The sequence below is a fragment of the Culex pipiens genome, chromosome 2 (assembly GCF_016801865.2).
Source record: "Culex pipiens pallens isolate TS chromosome 2, TS_CPP_V2, whole genome shotgun sequence".
Lineage (NCBI taxonomy): Eukaryota > Metazoa > Arthropoda > Insecta > Diptera > Culicidae > Culex > Culex pipiens.
In genome coordinates, this window is record NC_068938.1 from 107310891 (window position 1) to 107330919 (window position 20029).

General features: G+C 49.8%; 1 protein-coding gene and 1 pseudogene across 2 annotated transcripts; one reads left to right on the plus strand and one right to left on the minus strand.

Annotated features, from left to right (window-relative positions):
* The first annotated feature begins 1047 nt into the window (after positions 1–1047).
* Positions 1048–10931, plus strand: LOC120414753 (histone-lysine N-methyltransferase NSD3-like; annotated as a pseudogene).
* LOC120414777 (uncharacterized) lies at positions 9457–11015 on the minus strand. Of its 2 annotated transcripts, XM_052708494.1 has the most exons (3): positions 10949–11015; positions 9917–10868; positions 9457–9854 (listed from the first exon to the last, which is right to left on the minus strand). In XM_052708494.1, the coding sequence occupies exons 2-3, from the start codon at positions 10169–10171 to the stop codon at positions 9579–9581; spliced, it is 531 nt and encodes a 176-aa protein (XP_052564454.1). In that variant the 5' UTR covers positions 10172–10868; positions 10949–11015; the 3' UTR covers positions 9457–9578. The 2 variants fall into 2 exon arrangements, with proteins under 2 accessions (XP_052564454.1, XP_039432024.1); XM_039576090.2 differs by lacking the exon at positions 10949–11015 and having other exon boundaries at positions 9917–10925.
* Positions 11016–20029: the final 9014 nt, after the last annotated feature.

Sequence of the window (20029 nt, forward strand, 5' to 3'; positions counted from 1 at the left end):
CTGCTGTCCATACAAAAATGATACGTTCATATTCAAACAGCTGTGATCAATTTGGTGTCTTCGGCAAAATTTTAGGTATTGTTGACTCAATTTCCCAAAATATGTAATTTTTTGATTTTCGAGATTTTTATGTTTTAGAGGACAAAAACCTGCAACTTTTGAGCCATAGAGAAACATGGTCAAAAAATCTGCCGCCGAGTTGTGAATTTTTGAAATAAATAGTGATAGTTGGAAAAAATCGAAATTTCATGCAAAACCAAATTTCACGTATTTTTTTAATGTAAAATAGAATTTCCAATCAAAAAGTACATTACAGATTTTTTGATAAAGGGCTCTGTTTTCAAAATATAGCCACCGAAAGTTTGAAGAATAGTGACCATGAGTGACCATGGTAAAAAAAAAATTGAAAAGCTCAGAAAATTTGCTATAAAATTATCCAAAACCTGTACCTCTAGTTCCTGAGATACAGCGGCTTGAAGAAAAAGAAACAGGAAAATTGATGCTTTCCAAGTCTCACCCAAGCAACCCACAATTTTCTAACGTCGATATCTCAGCAACTGAAGGTCCGATTTACAATGTTTAAACATAAAACATTCGTGAAATTTTCCGATCTTTTCGAAAAAAATATTTTGAAAATTTTCAGATCAAGACTAACATTTTAAAAGGAACGTACCATTAGTCTGATCGCGAGTGGTCGTGTTTTGCTGCGGTCGTCGGTTCGGTCGTTTTTCGCTGTTTTTTGGGAGTTTGTGCGAGTTTCGGTGGCAGTGGTCTTCGCTGAGGTAGTTTTTATGGTGGGAGTGGTTGGAGTCTGATGTTTTTTCGCGAAAAGTGCCGGAATTTTGCTTTTTTTGGAAGCCTCTCACCAGCAAGAGGTAGCCTCAAAAAGTTGGGCTACGCCCTCCGGAAGATGAGTGAGCGAGAAGAATTAGTACTGTTAAACCAAGCCTTGGATACATTTAGAGATGTCAGGCGGCATTTAGTACAAACCGAGGGGTTATTTTTCGGGAACGAAATCCAAAAATAAACAGAGAGAGGTGCCGAAAAATGAGTAAAGTGGCAACGGGTGTTGAGACTGTCAAGTGAGAAAATTGTGTTCGTCTGGTTCGTCTAAAATTGGCGTAGTTGTAGAATCTGCTTCTGGGAAAGAAATCAAGTAGTGTTTTTCTCACATGGAGTCTAATTTGATCGCTGTTACTAAAGCTCATATTGTTTTGAAGAATCTTAGCAGCTTTGACATCGCGAGTGTTAGTGAACTGCTGCATTCGTCGCTGAACCTGGTGTGGAACCGGAATCGGATTTTCACACAGCGAGTGCGTGGGGGAGAGTGTTGTGTTAGAGGGTTGGGTTTCTATCCGCAAGGATGTTGCCGGACGTTTGACGTGTTCAATGAGTGAAAGGGACAAGCTTTCCTGCTAGACTTGTGGAGGTGAGATGGCTGAACGATGGACTGGTCCACAGTAGTGCTGGCGTGCTGGCTCCTACAATGTTTTTTGATCATCGGCAGAGGATTGCACATCACCAGATGACCGGATAATCTGTAGAACTCGGGTGAGACCTTTCCTTTTTCTTTACTCTTGATTTTTTGATTGTTTTTTTTTGCGTTCTTTTATTAGATATACATTATTATTGTATTTATTGAAAAAATATTAAATATGTTGATTAATCCCATTACACAAACATTTAAATTTTAACTAAGTATGCCTTTGAATCGGTCGTTAAACTTTAACTTCTAACTCTTACATTTTATTAAATAAAACAAACAAATAAATATTTTTTGTTTCCTCTGCATCGCTGTAAAAGTTTAAAATCAAGATTCTAATTATGCGTTAAATCATTTACAACCTCGAATTTCGCTTAAACATATAATAATTTAAAGGAAAATATAAACTTCTCTTTACTTTTACAGTCGATAGCTTGAGTTTAATAGCAGATATCTTAAAACTGTGTTTAATCAACATTGCTTTTACCGGAGAAAATGATTTGTTTAGTAATACAACAGTCAATTTATTCATGCACGGCTTCGTCGCGTTGTTTCTGCCGTTGCTTTAAATAGAATATCTATAAATCATGCATCTTTTACACTGTGCAATCTGTACTGTTTAATAATAAAAAAAACTAACTCTACTTGATTCGCCCGCAATACCTTTCGGGGTATATCCTAGGGTTCTACCTCTCCTACTAACATTGAGTCCAAAACCTCCCTACAAACATCTATACCACTAAGGTGACGTAGGGGTCCCTGCGCACTTTAGATAGGTGTTTACTAACATTCCTTCATTTCCCTGAGGATAGCTTGGACCCGGCGTGGACCCCCTTATGCCCTGGGCTGTATTACACACTCATCAAAAGATGAAGACATGGTATCTCCCGTGTTGGATTATTGTTCCGGATGAGGGTCTAACACAACCAGACCAAACAGTGGGATAAGCGTTGTGGAGCCTTCCGGTGGTGGGGCGTCCTCCAAATGCTAATGCTAATGCTAATGCTAATCAAGACTAACATTTTAAAATGGTTAAACATTGCATATTACGCCCATTTAAAATGCTGTCTTGATTTAATTTAAAAAAAAAAATTCGAAAAGATCGGAAAATTAATGCTTTATTATTAAAAATCAGACCATTAGTTGCGGAGATATCGACATTAGAAAATGGTAAGTTGTTTGGGTGAGATTTCCTGTTTCTTTTTCTTTGAGCCGCTGAACTAGAGGTACAGGTTTTGGACAATTTTATAGCAAATTTTCTGAACTTTTCAAAAACAATATTTTTAGAGATGGTCACTCATGGACACTATTTTCAAAAACGAAAAACTGCAAATGTTTCGCTAAAATCAAACTTTCGGTGGCTATATCTTAAAAACAGAGCCCTTTATTGAAAAATCTGTTAAGTACTTTTCGATTGGAAATTCAATTTTACACTAAAAGTTACGTCGAATTTATTTTTCCAAAAATCACTATTTTTTCAAAAAACTAACTTAATCCACCTATGTGGTTGGAGCCTTCCTCACAACAATGGCTGTACACAAGTTTCATCTATTTTTTAGATCCGGCTTCCAAAAAGTACATCGATATCACTTAAGTGGCCATATCTCGAGACAGGGTTGCCAGATCTTCAATGTTTTAGACTCGTTGGAAAGGTCTTTTGATAACCTAACCAACGTTGGGTTGAAAGATGGACTCGGACATAGTTTACATACATTTAAGTGAGATCCGGCTTCAAAAAAGTACATCAATATCATTTAAGTGGCCATATCTCGAGACAGGGTTGCCAAATCTTCAATGTTTTGCACTCGTTGGAAAGGTCTTTTGATAACCTAAACAACGTTGGATCGGATAATGGAGCCGGACATAGTTTACATACATTTAAGTGAGATCCGGCTTCAAAAAAGTACATCAATATCACTTAAGTGGCCATATCACGAGACAGGGTTGCCAGATGTTCAATGTTTTAGACTCGTTGGAAAGGTATTTTGATAACCTAACCAACAATGGGTCGGATGGTAGATCCGGACCTAGTTTACATACATTTAAGTGAGATCCGGCTTCAAAAAAGTACATCAATATCATTTAAGTGGCCATATCTCGAGACAGGGTTGCCAAATCTTCAATGTTTTGCACTCGTTGGAAAGGTCTTTTGATAACCTAAACAACAATAGGACGGATAGTGGATACGACATAGTTTACAGACATTTAAGTGAGATCCGGCTTCAAAAAAGTACATCAGTATCACTTAAAAGGCCATATCTCGAGACAGGGTTGCCAGATCTTCAATGTTTTGGACTCGTTGGAAAGGTCTTTTGATAACCTAACCAACGTTGGATCGGATAATGGTGCCGGACATAGTTTACATACATTTAAGTGAGATCCGGCTTCAAAAAAGTACATCAATATCATTTAAGTGGCCATATCTCGAGACAGGGTTGCCAAATCTTCAATGTTTTGCACTCGTTGGAAAGGTCTTTTGATAACCTAAACAACAATAGGACGGATAGTGGATACGACATAGTTTACAGACATTTAAGTGAGATCCGGCTTCAAAAAAGTACATCAATATCACTTAAGTGGCCATATCACGAGACAGGGTTGCCAGAGAGTCCGTTTTGCGATGCCTGTCCGTCAGGTCGCATGTTTTTTTCGCGTCGTTCGTCGTCGGTGATTATGTCGGGTGAGTGCGTGCGTGTGTGTGTGTGAAGGTGCGGCTGGCTCTGGTTGAAAAATGACAATTGAGCCAGTCCGTTTTGCGATGCCTGTCCGTCAGGTCGCATGTTTTTTTCGCGTCGTTCGTCGTCGGTGATTATGTCGGGTGAGTGCGTGCGTGTGTGTGTGTGAAGGTGCGGCTGGCTCTGGTTGAAAAATGACAATTGAGCCAGTCCGTTTTGCGATGCCTGTCCGTCAGGTCGCATGTTTTTTTCGCGTCGTTCGTCGTCGGTGATTATGTCGGGTGAGTGCGTGCGTGTGTGTGTGTGAAGGTGCGGCTGGCTCTGGTTGAAAAAATGACAGTTGAGCCAGTCCGTTTTGCGATGCCTGTCCGTCAGGTCGCATGTTTTTTTCGCGTCGTTCGTCGTCGGTGATTATGTCGGGTGAGTGCGTGCGTGTGTGTGTGTGAAGGTGCGGCTGGCTCTGGTTGAAAAATGACAGTTGAGCCAGTCCGTTTTGCGATGCCTGTCCGTCAGGTCGCATGTTTTTTTCGCGTCGTTCGTCGTCGGTGATTATGTCGGGTGAGTGCGTGCGTGTGTGTGTGTGAAGGTGCGGCTGGCTCTGGTTGAAAAATGACAATTGAGCCAGTCCGTTTTGCGATGCCTGTCCGTCAGGTCGCATGTTTTTTTCGCGTCGTTCGTCGTCGGTGATTATGTCGGGTGAGTGCGTGCGTGTGTGTGTGTGAAGGTGCGGCTGGCTCTGGTTGAAAAATGACAGTTGAGCCAGTCCGTTTTGCGATGCCTGTCCGTCAGGTCGCATGTTTTTTTCGCGTCGTTCGTCGTCGGTGATTATGTCGGGTGAGTGCGTGCGTGTGTGTGTGTGAAGGTGCGGCTGGCTCTGGTTGAAAAAATGACAGTTGAGCCAGTCCGTTTTGCGATGCCTGTCCGTCAGGTCGCATGTTTTTTTCGCGTCGTTCGTCGTCGGTGATTATGTCGGGTGAGTGCGTGCGTGTGTGTGTGTGAAGGTGCGGCTGGCTCTGGTTGAAAAACGACAATTGAGCCAGTCCGTTTTGCGATGCCTGTCCGTCAGGTCGCATGTTTTTTTCGCGTCGTTCGTCGTCGGTGATTATGTCGGGTGAGTGCGTGCGTGTGTGTGTGTGAAGGTGCGGCTGGCTCTGGTTGAAAAAATGACAGTTGAGCCAGTCCGTTTTGCGATGCCTGTCCGTCAGGTCGCATGTTTTTTTCGCGTCGTTCGTCGTCGGTGATTATGTCGGGTGAGTGCGTGCGTGTGTGTGTGTGAAGGTGCGGCTGGCTCTGGTTGAAAAATGACAGTTGAGCCAGTCCGTTTTGCGATGCCTGTCCGTCAGGTCGCATGTTTTTTTCGCGTCGTTCGTCGTCGGTGATTATGTCGGGTGAGTGCGTGCGTGTGTGTGTGTGAAGGTGCGGCTGGCTCTGGTTGAAAAATGACAATTGAGCCAGTCCGTTTTGCGATGCCTGTCCGTCAGGTCGCATGTTTTTTTCGCGTCGTTCGTCGTCGGTGATTATGTCGGGTGAGTGCGTGCGTGTGTGTGTGTGAAGGTGCGGCTGGCTCTGGTTGAAAAATGACAATTGAGCCAGTCCGTTTTGCGATGCCTGTCCGTCAGGTCGCATGTTTTTTTCGCGTCGTTCGTCGTCGGTGATTATGTCGGGTGAGTGCGTGCGTGTGTGTGTGTGAAGGTGCGGCTGGCTCTGGTTGAAAAAATGACAGTTGAGCCAGTCCGTTTTGCGATGCCTGTCCGTCAGGTCGCATGTTTTTTTCGCGTCGTTCGTCGTCGGTGATTATGTCGGGTGAGTGCGTGCGTGTGTGTGTGTGAAGGTGCGGCTGGCTCTGGTTGAAAAATGACAGTTGAGCCAGTCCGTTTTGCGATGCCTGTCCGTCAGGTCGCATGTTTTTTTCGCGTCGTTCGTCGTCGGTGATTATGTCGGGTGAGTGCGTGCGTGTGTGTGTGTGAAGGTGCGGCTGGCTCTGGTTGAAAAATGACAATTGAGCCAGTCCGTTTTGCGATGCCTGTCCGTCAGGTCGCATGTTTTTTTCGCGTCGTTCGTCGTCGGTGATTATGTCGGGTGAGTGCGTGCGTGTGTGTGTGTGAAGGTGCGGCTGGCTCTGGTTGAAAAACGACAATTGAGCCAGTCCGTTTTGCGATGCCTGTCCGTCAGGTCGCATGTTTTTTTCGCGTCGTTCGTCGTGGGTGATTATGTCGGGTGAGTGCGTGCGTGTGTGTGTGTGAAGGTGCGGCTGGCTCTGGTTGAAAAAATGACAGTTGAGCCAGTCCGTTTTGCGATGCCTGTCCGTCAGGTCGCATGTTTTTTTCGCGTCGTTCGTCGTCGGTGATTATGTCGGGTGAGTGCGTGCGTGTGTGTGTGTGAAGGTGCGGCTGGCTCTGGTTGAAAAATGACAGTTGAGCCAGTCCGTTTTGCGATGCCTGTCCGTCAGGTCGCATGTTTTTTTCGCGTCGTTCGTCGTCGGTGATTATGTCGGGTGAGTGCGTGCGTGTGTGTGTGTGAAGGTGCGGCTGGCTCTGGTTGAAAAATGACAATTGAGCCAGTCCGTTTTGCGATGCCTGTCCGTCAGGTCCTAGGGGGGTGACACTTCGGTTCTGCCGGAGCTGGAACCTCGAGCTCGGTGCTGAAACCTCGAGCGCGGAGCCAGCACCGAGCTGGAACCGTGTCTGGAACTTTGATTGAAAAGTAGCCGATTTTTGGAAATCAATTTAGCGTGCATCGCACAACAGCTGTCACTGTCAGCCAAAAACATCAAAACAAAACCAAACACATTTTTTTCCTGCGAAGATTGAACGCGTTTTTTTTTTCGGACCACCCGGATGCCAAGCGGTGCCCGTCGGATCCCAGCTGCTGACCACGTCGACCACGATCTGCCCTAAGCACTTACTCGAGCAGTGCTCAATCAACGTCAACTGGAGTTTCCTGTGCTGCAAGGGCGGAAGTATCATTTGCTGCAAAACCTGTCTGACGGCCTACAGCCTCGAGTGCCTCCAGTTCAACCCGCCGGAAGGTGGAGAGTTCGAATCCGGCCGACTGCACCTGTACGATGAGATCGTCTGGGCCAAATATTCCGCCAGCGGTCCTGGACTTAGTGTTCCGGCGGAAACACGAGCAAATGGACATTTACGTGCACTTCTTCGACACGCACGACTTTGGGTGTATTAACCGGAGGTGAATCTACCTCCATCACGAGGGCGAGCCAGAAGCGGTCGGACATGATGGAGTGGTACAACGAGGCACTGCGCTTGGCACGGCAAGTTTTCGAACGGCTGTAGGCACAACCAAATTACGCCTTGGAATCGCCAATGTACGTGATGTTCAAGTCCTACAAGTATGTTGCTTCGCTGAGAGGGCAAAACGCGGCCGGAGACGAGGAGGTGAGTTTGTCGAGGGGATGGTTTTCCGTATCAATTGTTATGTCTGTTCTATTTCAACAGGAGGATTCAATCTGTGAGTGCAAATCGTCGAACACGGACCCGTGCGGGCTAGACTCGAACTGCATCAAGCGTGCGGTGCTCGTGAAGGGCAATCCGAAGATTTGTCCAGCTGGCGAAAGTTGCCAGAACCAGTGCTTCGAACGGGAGCAGTACCCGGCACTGGCGGCCCAACGGATACCCAACAAGCGGGGTCTGGTCGTATAGAAGGACATCCACCATGGTCAGTTTGTGATCGAGTACGAGAAGTGATCAACAATAAGGAGTTGACGCGGCGGATAAAGCAAAAGCAGGAGCAAAAGGACAAAAATGTCTACTTTCTGACGGTGGACTCGAAGCTGACGACCGACGCGGGGCCCAATTGCAACTTGGCCCAGTTCATCAACCACTCGTGAAAGCCCAACTGCGAGATGATGATGTGGAAGGTCGGCGGAAGCTAATCCGTGGGGCTGTTTGCCCTCAAGGATCTCAAGGCGGTAAGTTCTTCAAAATCCCGGTAAAACACTTTCTACAACTGACTCTTCTTACTCTTTTCTCCGCCATTGCTAAGAGCTCACCTTCAACTACAACTTTGAGACGTTTGGTGATCAGAAGAAGATCTGCCAATGTTGTGCGAGCAAGTGTCCCGGACTAATCGTCAGCCAAGGGAAGGAGAACTGCAATGAGGAGACCACAACGGTCTTGCGCGACTTGCAGGTGCAGATTGCAACTTGGATTACCTGCTCGAGTGCTCAAACGCCAAGAGTGACGACGACGGCGGCAACTACAGCACCTCCGCCAACCACGCCTGCGGCAAAGTACCAAGCAAATATTGCGATATTGACCACTCGATGACGGACTCGAACTTGGTTGAATACAGGACGAAAATGGTCGTAAAAATTCGGTGGAGGAGATTTGGACCTGATAGTGGATAGTAATGGCCACGGACAGTGACGTTCTGATACGCCCGTTCTTATTGAGTCAGTATCAGCAGCTTTATTTCGCCGGAGAAGCAGCTGAACCGGAACGGGATCTCCTGCGACTGGATTAATATTCTTGTCGGAATCCGATAGTGACACTTAGGTCCTGGCGGGTCTGGCAGGTTTTTAGTTCTATTTATTGTATAATCCATGTGCCATGTTCTTTTACAATTGTATAACGGGGGTGAAGGGGAGGACGTTTTAAGATGACACGATTTCGCAATAGTGCGGACTCGGAAATCCCGCCTTGGGCAACACCTTGCAGGACCGCGTGCGTCTCGGAACGTTTGAGTTACTCCTCTTGCGTTCTGATTCGTTTTGCCGGATATGCCACCTCCTCGGCCACTGCCGCCGCCACCACCAGCACCGCTCCCTCGCCGCAACCCGTCAGGATGCCTTAGAATTGGTCCAGAATGCTAAAAATAAAGCAGAAAGCTTCGTCGTCTCCGAACATTGTGTCTGGTCCGATTCACCGATTGAGCCTCTTTCTTGTGGTCATCGAGCAGAGCTACAAAACTTACTCATACCTACTCGTAGAACCCGAACGTGGAAACGCGCTTAAAGTTGATCACGGTCCCACCAGACGCCATCATTTTCTTGATCATCGGATCGGGCGCCGTATTGTTGAGAACCTGCAATCCGCCCTGTCGGTTTTATTGATAAACCTTATACTTGGTAAAACTTTTTTATTTTTCTACATATTTCCTTTCTTTACACCGTAGGGTCCATCCATAAAATATGATTCAGGTTTGTCCACGCTCCATACAAAAATTTGTATTTGTATGAATACTTGTTCACATGGAGGTGGGGGGAATACGTTTCATCTCACGACCCTCAGCGCTCCCTACTTCAAGTGGCACAGCACCCACACTCGGTGCCGATCGAATTGCTGATTCCCCGACGGGGCCAAACCACGGAACCATCGTCCCGGGTAGCGAATCAATAAGCTCCTCAACCTCTAATTGTCCATGATCTTCACGAGGTTCTTCAATTGCGTTCTCAATATTTTTCAGCACCGTATCAACTCGCGGAACTTCCTGCGGAACCACCCGTACAATAGTTGATCTAGAGACCGTCGTAGCCAGCACGTTCCGGACCACCAAGGAGTGGTTTCTTGGTCCCCTTTGCTGCCTTCTTGCGGATCTTCTTTCGTATCGTAAATCGTCTGCTCCGGGTAGATGCTGTGATCGGCTATATCTAAAAAGTTTGCGTGATCGACCAACAGCTGCTGCAGCTGGCCCTGGCTAAAGTCGTCGTCAATGTACGAATTCTCGCTTGATCGGATCTGCGGAATTAAAATTACGTTAACCTACAAATTCAAAATCGATTAATGTTTGGTGTACTTACCGGTGGCATTAGCGTCTGGCGCGAAGAAAGCTTTCCCGGAATGTGGATTTCGTGCGGAAAATGTAACTCCCACGCCGTGGTCCACTCTTTGCTGACGCTAGAACTTCGTACCGCTGCGATCGACTTCAGCAGATCGGCGGTGCAGGTCCATTTGTGGGCGTCACACAACCCGACGGAGGTTGGATGAAATCGTCCTTCACGATGAATGAGAATGGCCGTGACTGCGTGGGAATGGCGCAGACGTCTGAGGCACATCGCGAGATCCGCATGTTTACCGTCACGTGGGTCGTTAGCTTGGTCTTGCGTGCGCTTCCCGGTTTCGCATCGGATTCTGCTGATGTTGATCAGGAACACGTGCAGATGGCTTAACGAAGGTTTAAACTCGACTTGATTCAGCACACACCTCGATCGTCTTCTCCAGCTCAAGGCGCTATCAACGATTGACTTACGACCTAGACTGTAGTCAAAGTCGTCAAGTGGGACATTATCATCGAGGTCGATTTGTCCGCCTCGTCAAGATCATTGGTCGATCGTCGAAGCTCAATCGTTCGAACAGTTCTTTTTCCTTCTCCCACAGCGTGTCTTCGAAAATGTTGCCCGCAGATTCCGAGTTGCCTTCCCCACAGCCGGTTAATCTGTGACGGCAAGCAGAATTCACCCTGCGAGCGACCTGCTCGACGCGAGTCCAAGTCGTTAAAGAACGAACACAAGCGCTGTTCTTGAGGCGTCTCGACGTCTAAGTGTTCCCTTCGGACATTCCCAGCTTATGATCGGTCAGCCACGCGTGCTTGCAAATTTTGTTTTTCTTGCGATTGGCGTATCCGGCAGTGTTATGTCCCCAATCATGAACCGCATCGAGTTGAACAGCGTGGACTGTTTCTCCAGCTCCGTGAAATGAAATTGCAGCTGCTCCATCTCTGCAAGTTCTCGTCAAAAAACAGCGATGGTGGCACTGGAAAAATATGAAATTGGTTCCGGACCACAACAGGAAAATTATACAAGAAACAGTGGGAAGCGACTCGTTTCGCTTACACCAAAATTCAGCACTAGCAGAATCCCAAAAACATTCCACTTCCGGCCAGAATCAGTCACAAAACCGAAAAAGCAAAAACAAACAAACAAAATCCGAAACCGTGCTTGACGTAAGAAAACGTCAAATGATTTACACTTTCAACAAAAGTTACCCAGATTTGCAAAAAAGTGGGCTCGGGGCTCAAAAGTGCTGGCGCCGTGCCAGAACCGTGCCGAAAACCTGAAGTGGCACACTCTTGGTCAGGTCGCATGTTTTTTTCGCGTCGTTCGTCGTCGGTGATTATGTCGGGTGAGTGCGTGCGTGTGTGTGTGTGAAGGTGCGGCTGGCTCTGGTTGAAAAAATGACAGTTGAGCCAGTCCGTTTTGCGATGCCTGTCCGTCAGGTCGCATGTTTTTTTCGCGTCGTTCGTCGTCGGTGATTATGTCGGGTGAGTGCGTGCGTGTGTGTGTGTGAAGGTGCGGCTGGCTCTGGTTGAAAAATGACAATTGAGCCAGTCCGTTTTGCGATGCCTGTCCGTCAGGTCGCATGTTTTTTTCGCGTCGTTCGTCGTCGGTGATTATGTCGGGTGAGTGCGTGCGTGTGTGTGTGTGAAGGTGCGGCTGGCTCTGGTTGAAAAATGACAATTGAGCCAGTCCGTTTTGCGATGCCTGTCCGTCAGGTCGCATGTTTTTTTCGCGTCGTTCGTCGTGGGTGATTATGTCGGGTGAGTGCGTGCGTGTGTGTGTGTGAAGGTGCGGCTGGCTCTGGTTGAAAAAATGACAGTTGAGCCAGTCCGTTTTGCGATGCCTGTCCGTCAGGTCGCATGTTTTTTTCGCGTCGTTCGTCGTCGGTGATTATGTCGGGTGAGTGCGTGCGTGTGTGTGTGTGAAGGTGCGGCTGGCTCTGGTTGAAAAATGACAGTTGAGCCAGTCCGTTTTGCGATGCCTGTCCGTCAGGTCGCATGTTTTTTTCGCGTCGTTCGTCGTCGGTGATTATGTCGGGTGAGTGCGTGCGTGTGTGTGTGTGAAGGTGCGGCTGGCTCTGGTTGAAAAATGACAATTGAGCCAGTCCGTTTTGCGATGCCTGTCCGTCAGGTCGCATGTTTTTTTCGCGTCGTTCGTCGTCGGTGATTATGTCGGGTGAGTGCGTGCGTGTGTGTGTGTGAAGGTGCGGCTGGCTCTGGTTGAAAAATGACAATTGAGCCAGTCCGTTTTGCGATGCCTGTCCGTCAGGTCGCATGTTTTTTTCGCGTCGTTCGTCGTCGGTGATTATGTCGGGTGAGTGCGTGCGTGTGTGTGTGTGAAGGTGCGGCTGGCTCTGGTTGAAAAATGACAGTTGAGCCAGTCCGTTTTGCGATGCCTGTCCGTCAGGTCGCATGTTTTTTTCGCGTCGTTCGTCGTCGGTGATTATGTCGGGTGAGTGCGTGCGTGTGTGTGTGTGAAGGTGCGGCTGGCTCTGGTTGAAAAATGACAGTTGAGCCAGTCCGTTTTGCGATGCCTGTCCGTCAGGTCGCATGTTTTTTTCGCGTCGTTCGTCGTCGGTGATTATGTCGGGTGAGTGCGTGCGTGTGTGTGTGTGAAGGTGCGGCTGGCTCTGGTTGAAAAATGACAATTGAGCCAGTCCGTTTTGCGATGCCTGTCCGTCAGGTCGCATGTTTTTTTCGCGTCGTTCGTCGTCGGTGATTATGTCGGGTGAGTGCGTGCGTGTGTGTGTGTGAAGGTGCGGCTGGCTCTGGTTGAAAAATGACAGTTGAGCCAGTCCGTTTTGCGATGCCTGTCCGTCAGGTCGCATGTTTTTTTCGCGTCGTTCGTCGTCGGTGATTATGTCGGGTGAGTGCGTGCGTGTGTGTGTGTGAAGGTGCGGCTGGCTCTGGTTGAAAAATGACAGTTGAGCCAGTCCGTTTTGCGATGCCTGTCCGTCAGGTCGCATGTTTTTTTCGCGTCGTTCGTCGTCGGTGATTATGTCGGGTGAGTGCGTGCGTGTGTGTGTGTGAAGGTGCGGCTGGCTCTGGTTGAAAAATGACAGTTGAGCCAGTCCGTTTTGCGATGCCTGTCCGTCAGGTCGCATGTTTTTTTCGCGTCGTTCGTCGTCGGTGATTATGTCGGGTGAGTGCGTGCGTGTGTGTGTGTGAAGGTGCGGCTGGCTCTGGTTGAAAAATGACAGTTGAGCCAGTCCGTTTTGCGATGCCTGTCCGTCAGGTCGCATGTTTTTTTCGCGTCGTTCGTCGTCGGTGATTATGTCGGGTGAGTGCGTGCGTGTGTGTGTGTGAAGGTGCGGCTGGCTCTGGTTGAAAAATGACAATTGAGCCAGTCCGTTTTGCGATGCCTGTCCGTCAGGTCGCATGTTTTTTTCGCGTCGTTCGTCGTCGGTGATTATGTCGGGTGAGTGCGTGCGTGTGTGTGTGTGAAGGTGCGGCTGGCTCTGGTTGAAAAATGACAGTTGAGCCAGTCCGTTTTGCGATGCCTGTCCGTCAGGTCGCATGTTTTTTTCGCGTCGTTCGTCGTCGGTGATTATGTCGGGTGAGTGCGTGCGTGTGTGTGTGTGAAGGTGCGGCTGGCTCTGGTTGAAAAATGACAATTGAGCCAGTCCGTTTTGCGATGCCTGTCCGTCAGGTCGCATGTTTTTTTCGCGTCGTTCGTCGTCGGTGATTATGTCGGGTGAGTGCGTGCGTGTGTGTGTGTGAAGGTGCGGCTGGCTCTGGTTGAAAAATGACAGTTGAGCCAGTCCGTTTTGCGATGCCTGTCCGTCAGGTCGCATGTTTTTTTCGCGTCGTTCGTCGTCGGTGATTATGTCGGGTGAGTGCGTGCGTGTGTGTGTGTGAAGGTGCGGCTGGCTCTGGTTGAAAAATGACAATTGAGCCAGTCCGTTTTGCGATGCCTGTCCGTCAGGTCGCATGTTTTTTTCGCGTCGTTCGTCGTCGGTGATTATGTCGGGTGAGTGCGTGCGTGTGTGTGTGTGAAGGTGCGGCTGGCTCTGGTTGAAAAATGACAGTTGAGCCAGTCCGTTTTGCGATGCCTGTCCGTCAGGTCGCATGTTTTTTTCGCGTCGTTCGTCGTCGGTGATTATGTCGGGTGAGTGCGTGCGTGTGTGTGTGTGAAGGTGCGGCTGGCTCTGGTTGAAAAATGACAATTGAGCCAGTCCGTTTTGCGATGCCTGTCCGTCAGGTCGCATGTTTTTTTCGCGTCGTTCGTCGTCGGTGATTATGTCGGGTGAGTGCGTGCGTGTGTGTGTGTGAAGGTGCGGCTGGCTCTGGTTGAAAAATGACAGTTGAGCCAGTCCGTTTTGCGATGCCTGTCCGTCAGGTCGCATGTTTTTTTCGCGTCGTTCGTCGTCGGTGATTATGTCGGGTGAGTGCGTGCGTGTGTGTGTGTGAAGGTGCGGCTGGCTCTGGTTGAAAAATGACAATTGAGCCAGTCCGTTTTGCGATGCCTGTCCGTCAGGTCGCATGTTTTTTTCGCGTCGTTCGTCGTCGGTGATTATGTCGGGTGAGTGCGTGCGTGTGTGTGTGTGAAGGTGCGGCTGGCTCTGGTTGAAAAATGACAGTTGAGCCAGTCCGTTTTGCGATGCCTGTCCGTCAGGTCGCATGTTTTTTTCGCGTCGTTCGTCGTCGGTGATTATGTCGGGTGAGTGCGTGCGTGTGTGTGTGTGAAGGTGCGGCTGGCTCTGGTTGAAAAATGACAATTGAGCCAGTCCGTTTTGCGATGCCTGTCCGTCAGGTCGCATGTTTTTTTCGCGTCGTTCGTCGTCGGTGATTATGTCGGGTGAGTGCGTGCGTGTGTGTGTGTGAAGGTGCGGCTGGCTCTGGTTGAAAAATGACAGTTGAGCCAGTCCGTTTTGCGATGCCTGTCCGTCAGGTCGCATGTTTTTTTCGCGTCGTTCGTCGTCGGTGATTATGTCGGGTGAGTGCGTGCGTGTGTGTGTGTGAAGGTGCGGCTGGCTCTGGTTGAAAAATGACAGTTGAGCCAGTCCGTTTTGCGATGCCTGTCCGTCAGGTCGCATGTTTTTTTCGCGTCGTTCGTCGTCGGTGATTATGTCGGGTGAGTGCGTGCGTGTGTGTGTGTGAAGGTGCGGCTGGCTCTGGTTGAAAAATGACAATTGAGCCAGTCCGTTTTGCGATGCCTGTCCGTCAGGTCGCATGTTTTTTTCGCGTCGTTCGTCGTCGGTGATTATGTCGGGTGAGTGCGTGCGTGTGTGTGTGTGAAGGTGCGGCTGGCTCTGGTTGAAAAATGACAGTTGAGCCAGTCCGTTTTGCGATGCCTGTCCGTCAGGTCGCATGTTTTTTTCGCGTCGTTCGTCGTCGGTGATTATGTCGGGTGAGTGCGTGCGTGTGTGTGTGTGAAGGTGCGGCTGGCTCTGGTTGAAAAATGACAATTGAGCCAGTCCGTTTTGCGATGCCTGTCCGTCAGGTCGCATGTTTTTTTCGCGTCGTTCGTCGTCGGTGATTATGTCGGGTGAGTGCGTGCGTGTGTGTGTGTGAAGGTGCGGCTGGCTCTGGTTGAAAAATGACAATTGAGCCAGTCCGTTTTGCGATGCCTGTCCGTCAGGTCGCATGTTTTTTTCGCGTCGTTCGTCGTCGGTGATTATGTCGGGTGAGTGCGTGCGTGTGTGTGTGTGAAGGTGCGGCTGGCTCTGGTTGAAAAATGACAGTTGAGCCAGTCCGTTTTGCGATGCCTGTCCGTCAGGTCGCATGTTTTTTTCGCGTCGTTCGTCGTCGGTGATTATGTCGGGTGAGTGCGTGCGTGTGTGTGTGTGAAGGTGCGGCTGGCTCTGGTTGAAAAATGACAATTGAGCCAGTCCGTTTTGCGATGCCTGTCCGTCAGGTCGCATGTTTTTTTCGCGTCGTTCGTCGTCGGTGATTATGTCGGGTGAGTGCGTGCGTGTGTGTGTGTGAAGGTGCGGCTGGCTCTGGTTGAAAAATGACAATTGAGCCAGTCCGTTTTGCGATGCCTGTCCGTCAGGTCGCATGTTTTTTTCGCGTCGTTCGTCGTCGGTGATTATGTCGGGTGAGTGCGTGCGTGTGTGTGTGTGAAGGTGCGGCTGGCTCTGGTTGAAAAAATGACAGTTGAGCCAGTCCGTTTTGCGATGCCTGTCCGTCAGGTCGCATGTTTTTTTCGCGTCGTTCGTCGTCGGTGATTATGTCGGGTGAGTGCGTGCGTGTGTGTGTGTGAAGGTGCGGCTGGCTCTGGTTGAAAAATGACAATTGAGCCAGTCCGTTTTGCGATGCCTGTCCGTCAGGTCGCATGTTTTTTTCGCGTCGTTCGTCGTCGGTGATTATGTCGGGTGAGTGCGTGCGTGTGTGTGTGTGAAGGTGCGGCTGGCTCTGGTTGAAAAATGACAGTTGAGCCAGTCCGTTTTGCGATGCCTGTCCGTCAGGTCGCATGTTTTTTTCGCGTCGTTCGTCGTCGGTGATTATGTCGGGTGAGTGCGTGCGTGTGTGTGTGTGAAGGTGCGGCTGGCTCTGGTTGAAAAATGACAATTGAGCCAGTCCGTTTTGCGATGCCTGTCCGTCAGGTCGCATGTTTTTTTCGCGTCGTTCGTCGTCGGTGATTATGTCGGGTGAGTGCGTGCGTGTGTGTGTGTGAAGGTGCGGCTGGCTCTGGTTGAAAAATGACAATTGAGCCAGTCCGTTTTGCGATGCCTGTCCGTCAGGTCGCATGTTTTTTTCGCGTCGTTCGTCGTCGGTGATTATGTCGGGTGAGTGCGTGCGTGTGTGTGTGTGAAGGTGCGGCTGGCTCTGGTTGAAAAATGACAATTGAGCCAGTCCGTTTTGCGATGCCTGTCCGTCAGGTCGCATGTTTTTTTCGCGTCGTTCGTCGTCGGTGATTATGTCGGGTGAGTGCGTGCGTGTGTGTGTGTGAAGGTGCGGCTGGCTCTGGTTGAAAAAATGACAGTTGAGCCAGTCCGTTTTGCGATGCCTGTCCGTCAGGTCGCATGTTTTTTTCGCGTCGTTCGTCGTCGGTGATTATGTCGGGTGAGTGCGTGCGTGTGTGTGTGTGAAGGTGCGGCTGGCTCTGGTTGAAAAATGACAGTTGAGCCAGTCCGTTTTGCGATGCCTGTCCGTCAGGTCGCATGTTTTTTTCGCGTCGTTCGTCGTCGGTGATTATGTCGGGTGAGTGCGTGCGTGTGTGTGTGTGAAGGTGCGGCTGGCTCTGGTTGAAAAATGACAATTGAGCCAGTCCGTTTTGCGATGCCTGTCCGTCAGGTCGCATGTTTTTTTCGCGTCGTTCGTCGTCGGTGATTATGTCGGGTGAGTGCGTGCGTGTGTGTGTGTGAAGGTGCGGCTGGCTCTGGTTGAAAAATGACAATTGAGCCAGTCCGTTTTGCGATGCCTGTCCGTCAGGTCGCATGTTTTTTTCGCGTCGTTCGTCGTCGGTGATTATGTCGGGTGAGTGCGTGCGTGTGTGTGTGTGAAGGTGCGGCTGGCTCTGGTTGAAAAATGACAATTGAGCCAGTCCGTTTTGCGATGCCTGTCCGTCAGGTCGCATGTTTTTTTCGCGTCGTTCGTCGTCGGTGATTATGTCGGGTGAGTGCGTGCGTGTGTGTGTGTGAAGGTGCGGCTGGCTCTGGTTGAAAAAATGACAGTTGAGCCAGTCCGTTTTGCGATGCCTGTCCGTCAGGTCGCATGTTTTTTTCGCGTCGTTCGTCGTCGGTGATTATGTCGGGTGAGTGCGTGCGTGTGTGTGTGTGAAGGTGCGGCTGGCTCTGGTTGAAAAATGACAGTTGAGCCAGTCCGTTTTGCGATGCCTGTCCGTCAGGTCGCATGTTTTTTTCGCGTCGTTCGTCGTCGGTGATTATGTCGGGTGAGTGCGTGCGTGTGTGTGTGTGAAGGTGCGGCTGGCTCTGGTTGAAAAATGACAATTGAGCCAGTCCGTTTTGCGATGCCTGTCCGTCAGGTCGCATGTTTTTTTCGCGTCGTTCGTCGTCGGTGATTATGTCGGGTGAGTGCGTGCGTGTGTGTGTGTGAAGGTGCGGCTGGCTCTGGTTGAAAAATGACAATTGAGCCAGTCCGTTTTGCGATGCCTGTCCGTCAGGTCGCATGTTTTTTTCGCGTCGTTCGTCGTCGGTGATTATGTCGGGTGAGTGCGTGCGTGTGTGTGTGTGAAGGTGCGGCTGGCTCTGGTTGAAAAATGACAATTGAGCCAGTCCGTTTTGCGATGCCTGTCCGTCAGGTCGCATGTTTTTTTCGCGTCGTTCGTCGTGGGTGATTATGTCGGGTGAGTGCGTGCGTGTGTGTGTGTGAAGGTGCGGCTGGCTCTGGTTGAAAAAATGACAGTTGAGCCAGTCCGTTTTGCGATGCCTGTCCGTCAGGTCGCATGTTTTTTTCGCGTCGTTCGTCGTCGGTGATTATGTCGGGTGAGTGCGTGCGTGTGTGTGTGTGAAGGTGCGGCTGGCTCTGGTTGAAAAATGACAGTTGAGCCAGTCCGTTTTGCGATGCCTGTCCGTCAGGTCGCATGTTTTTTTCGCGTCGTTCGTCGTCGGTGATTATGTCGGGTGAGTGCGTGCGTGTGTGTGTGTGAAGGTGCGGCTGGCTCTGGTTGAAAAATGACAATTGAGCCAGTCCGTTTTGCGATGCCTGTCCGTCAGGTCGCATGTTTTTTTCGCGTCGTTCGTCGTCGGTGATTATGTCGGGTGAGTGCGTGCGTGTGTGTGTGTGAAGGTGCGGCTGGCTCTGGTTGAAAAATGACAATTGAGCCAGTCCGTTTTGCGATGCCTGTCCGTCAGGTCGCATGTTTTTTTCGCGTCGTTCGTCGTCGGTGATTATGTCGGGTGAGTGCGTGCGTGTGTGTGTGTGAAGGTGCGGCTGGCTCTGGTTGAAAAATGACAATTGAGCCAGTCCGTTTTGCGATGCCTGTCCGTCAGGTCGCATGTTTTTTTCGCGTCGTTCGTCGTCGGTGATTATGTCGGGTGAGTGCGTGCGTGTGTGTGTGTGAAGGTGCGGCTGGCTCTGGTTGAAAAATGACAATTGAGCCAGTCCGTTTTGCGATGCCTGTCCGTCAGGTCGCATGTTTTTTTCGCGTCGTTCGTCGTCGGTGATTATGTCGGGTGAGTGCGTGCGTGTGTGTGTGTGAAGGTGCGGCTGGCTCTGGTTGAAAAATGACAGTTGAGCCAGTCCGTTTTGCGATGCCTGTCCGTCAGGTCGCATGTTTTTTTCGCGTCGTTCGTCGTCGGTGATTATGTCGGGTGAGTGCGTGCGTGTGTGTGTGTGAAGGTGCGGCTGGCTCTGGTTGAAAAATGACAGTTGAGCCAGTCCGTTTTGCGATGCCTGTCCGTCAGGTCGCATGTTTTTTTCGCGTCGTTCGTCGTCGGTGATTATGTCGGGTGAGTGCGTGCGTGTGTGTGTGTGAAGGTGCGGCTGGCTCTGGTTGAAAAATGACAATTGAGCCAGTCCGTTTTGCGATGCCTGTCCGTCAGGTCGCATGTTTTTTTCGCGTCGTTCGTCGTCGGTGATTATGTCGGGTGAGTGCGTGCGTGTGTGTGTGTGAAGGTGCGGCTGGCTCTGGTTGAAAAATGACAATTGAGCCAGTCCGTTTTGCGATGCCTGTCCGTCAGGTCGCATGTTTTTTTCGCGTCGTTCGTCGTCGGTGATTATGTCGGGTGAGTGCGTGCGTGTGTGTGTGTGAAGGTGCGGCTGGCTCTGGTTGAAAAATGACAATTGAGCCAGTCCGTTTTGCGATGCCTGTCCGTCAGGTCGCATGTTTTTTTCGCGTCGTTCGTCGTCGGTGATTATGTCGGGTGAGTGCGTGCGTGTGTGTGTGTGAAGGTGCGGCTGGCTCTGGTTGAAAAATGACAATTGAGCCAGTCCGTTTTGCGATGCCTGTCCGTCAGGTCGCATGTTTTTTTCGCGTCGTTCGTCGTCGGTGATTATGTCGGGTGAGTGCGTGCGTGTGTGTGTGTGAAGGTGCGGCTGGCTCTGGTTGAAAAATGACAATTGAGCCAGTCCGTTTTGCGATGCCTGTCCGTCAGGTCGCATGTTTTTTTCGCGTCGTTCGTCGTCGGTGATTATGTCGGGTGAGTGCGTGCGTGTGTGTGTGTGAAGGTGCGGCTGGCTCTGGTTGAAAAATGACAATTGAGCCAGTCCGTTTTGCGATGCCTGTCCGTCA

Coding starts and splice junctions, on each gene's coding strand:
- LOC120414777 (XM_052708494.1), bottom strand. CDS start 10,171: ATGTGCCTCAGACGTCTGCGCCATTCCCACGCAGTCACGGCCATTCTC. Junction 9,855..9,916: donor GCCAGACGCTAATGCCACCG/GTAAGTACACCA, acceptor TTAATTCCGCAG/ATCCGATCAAGCGAGAATTC.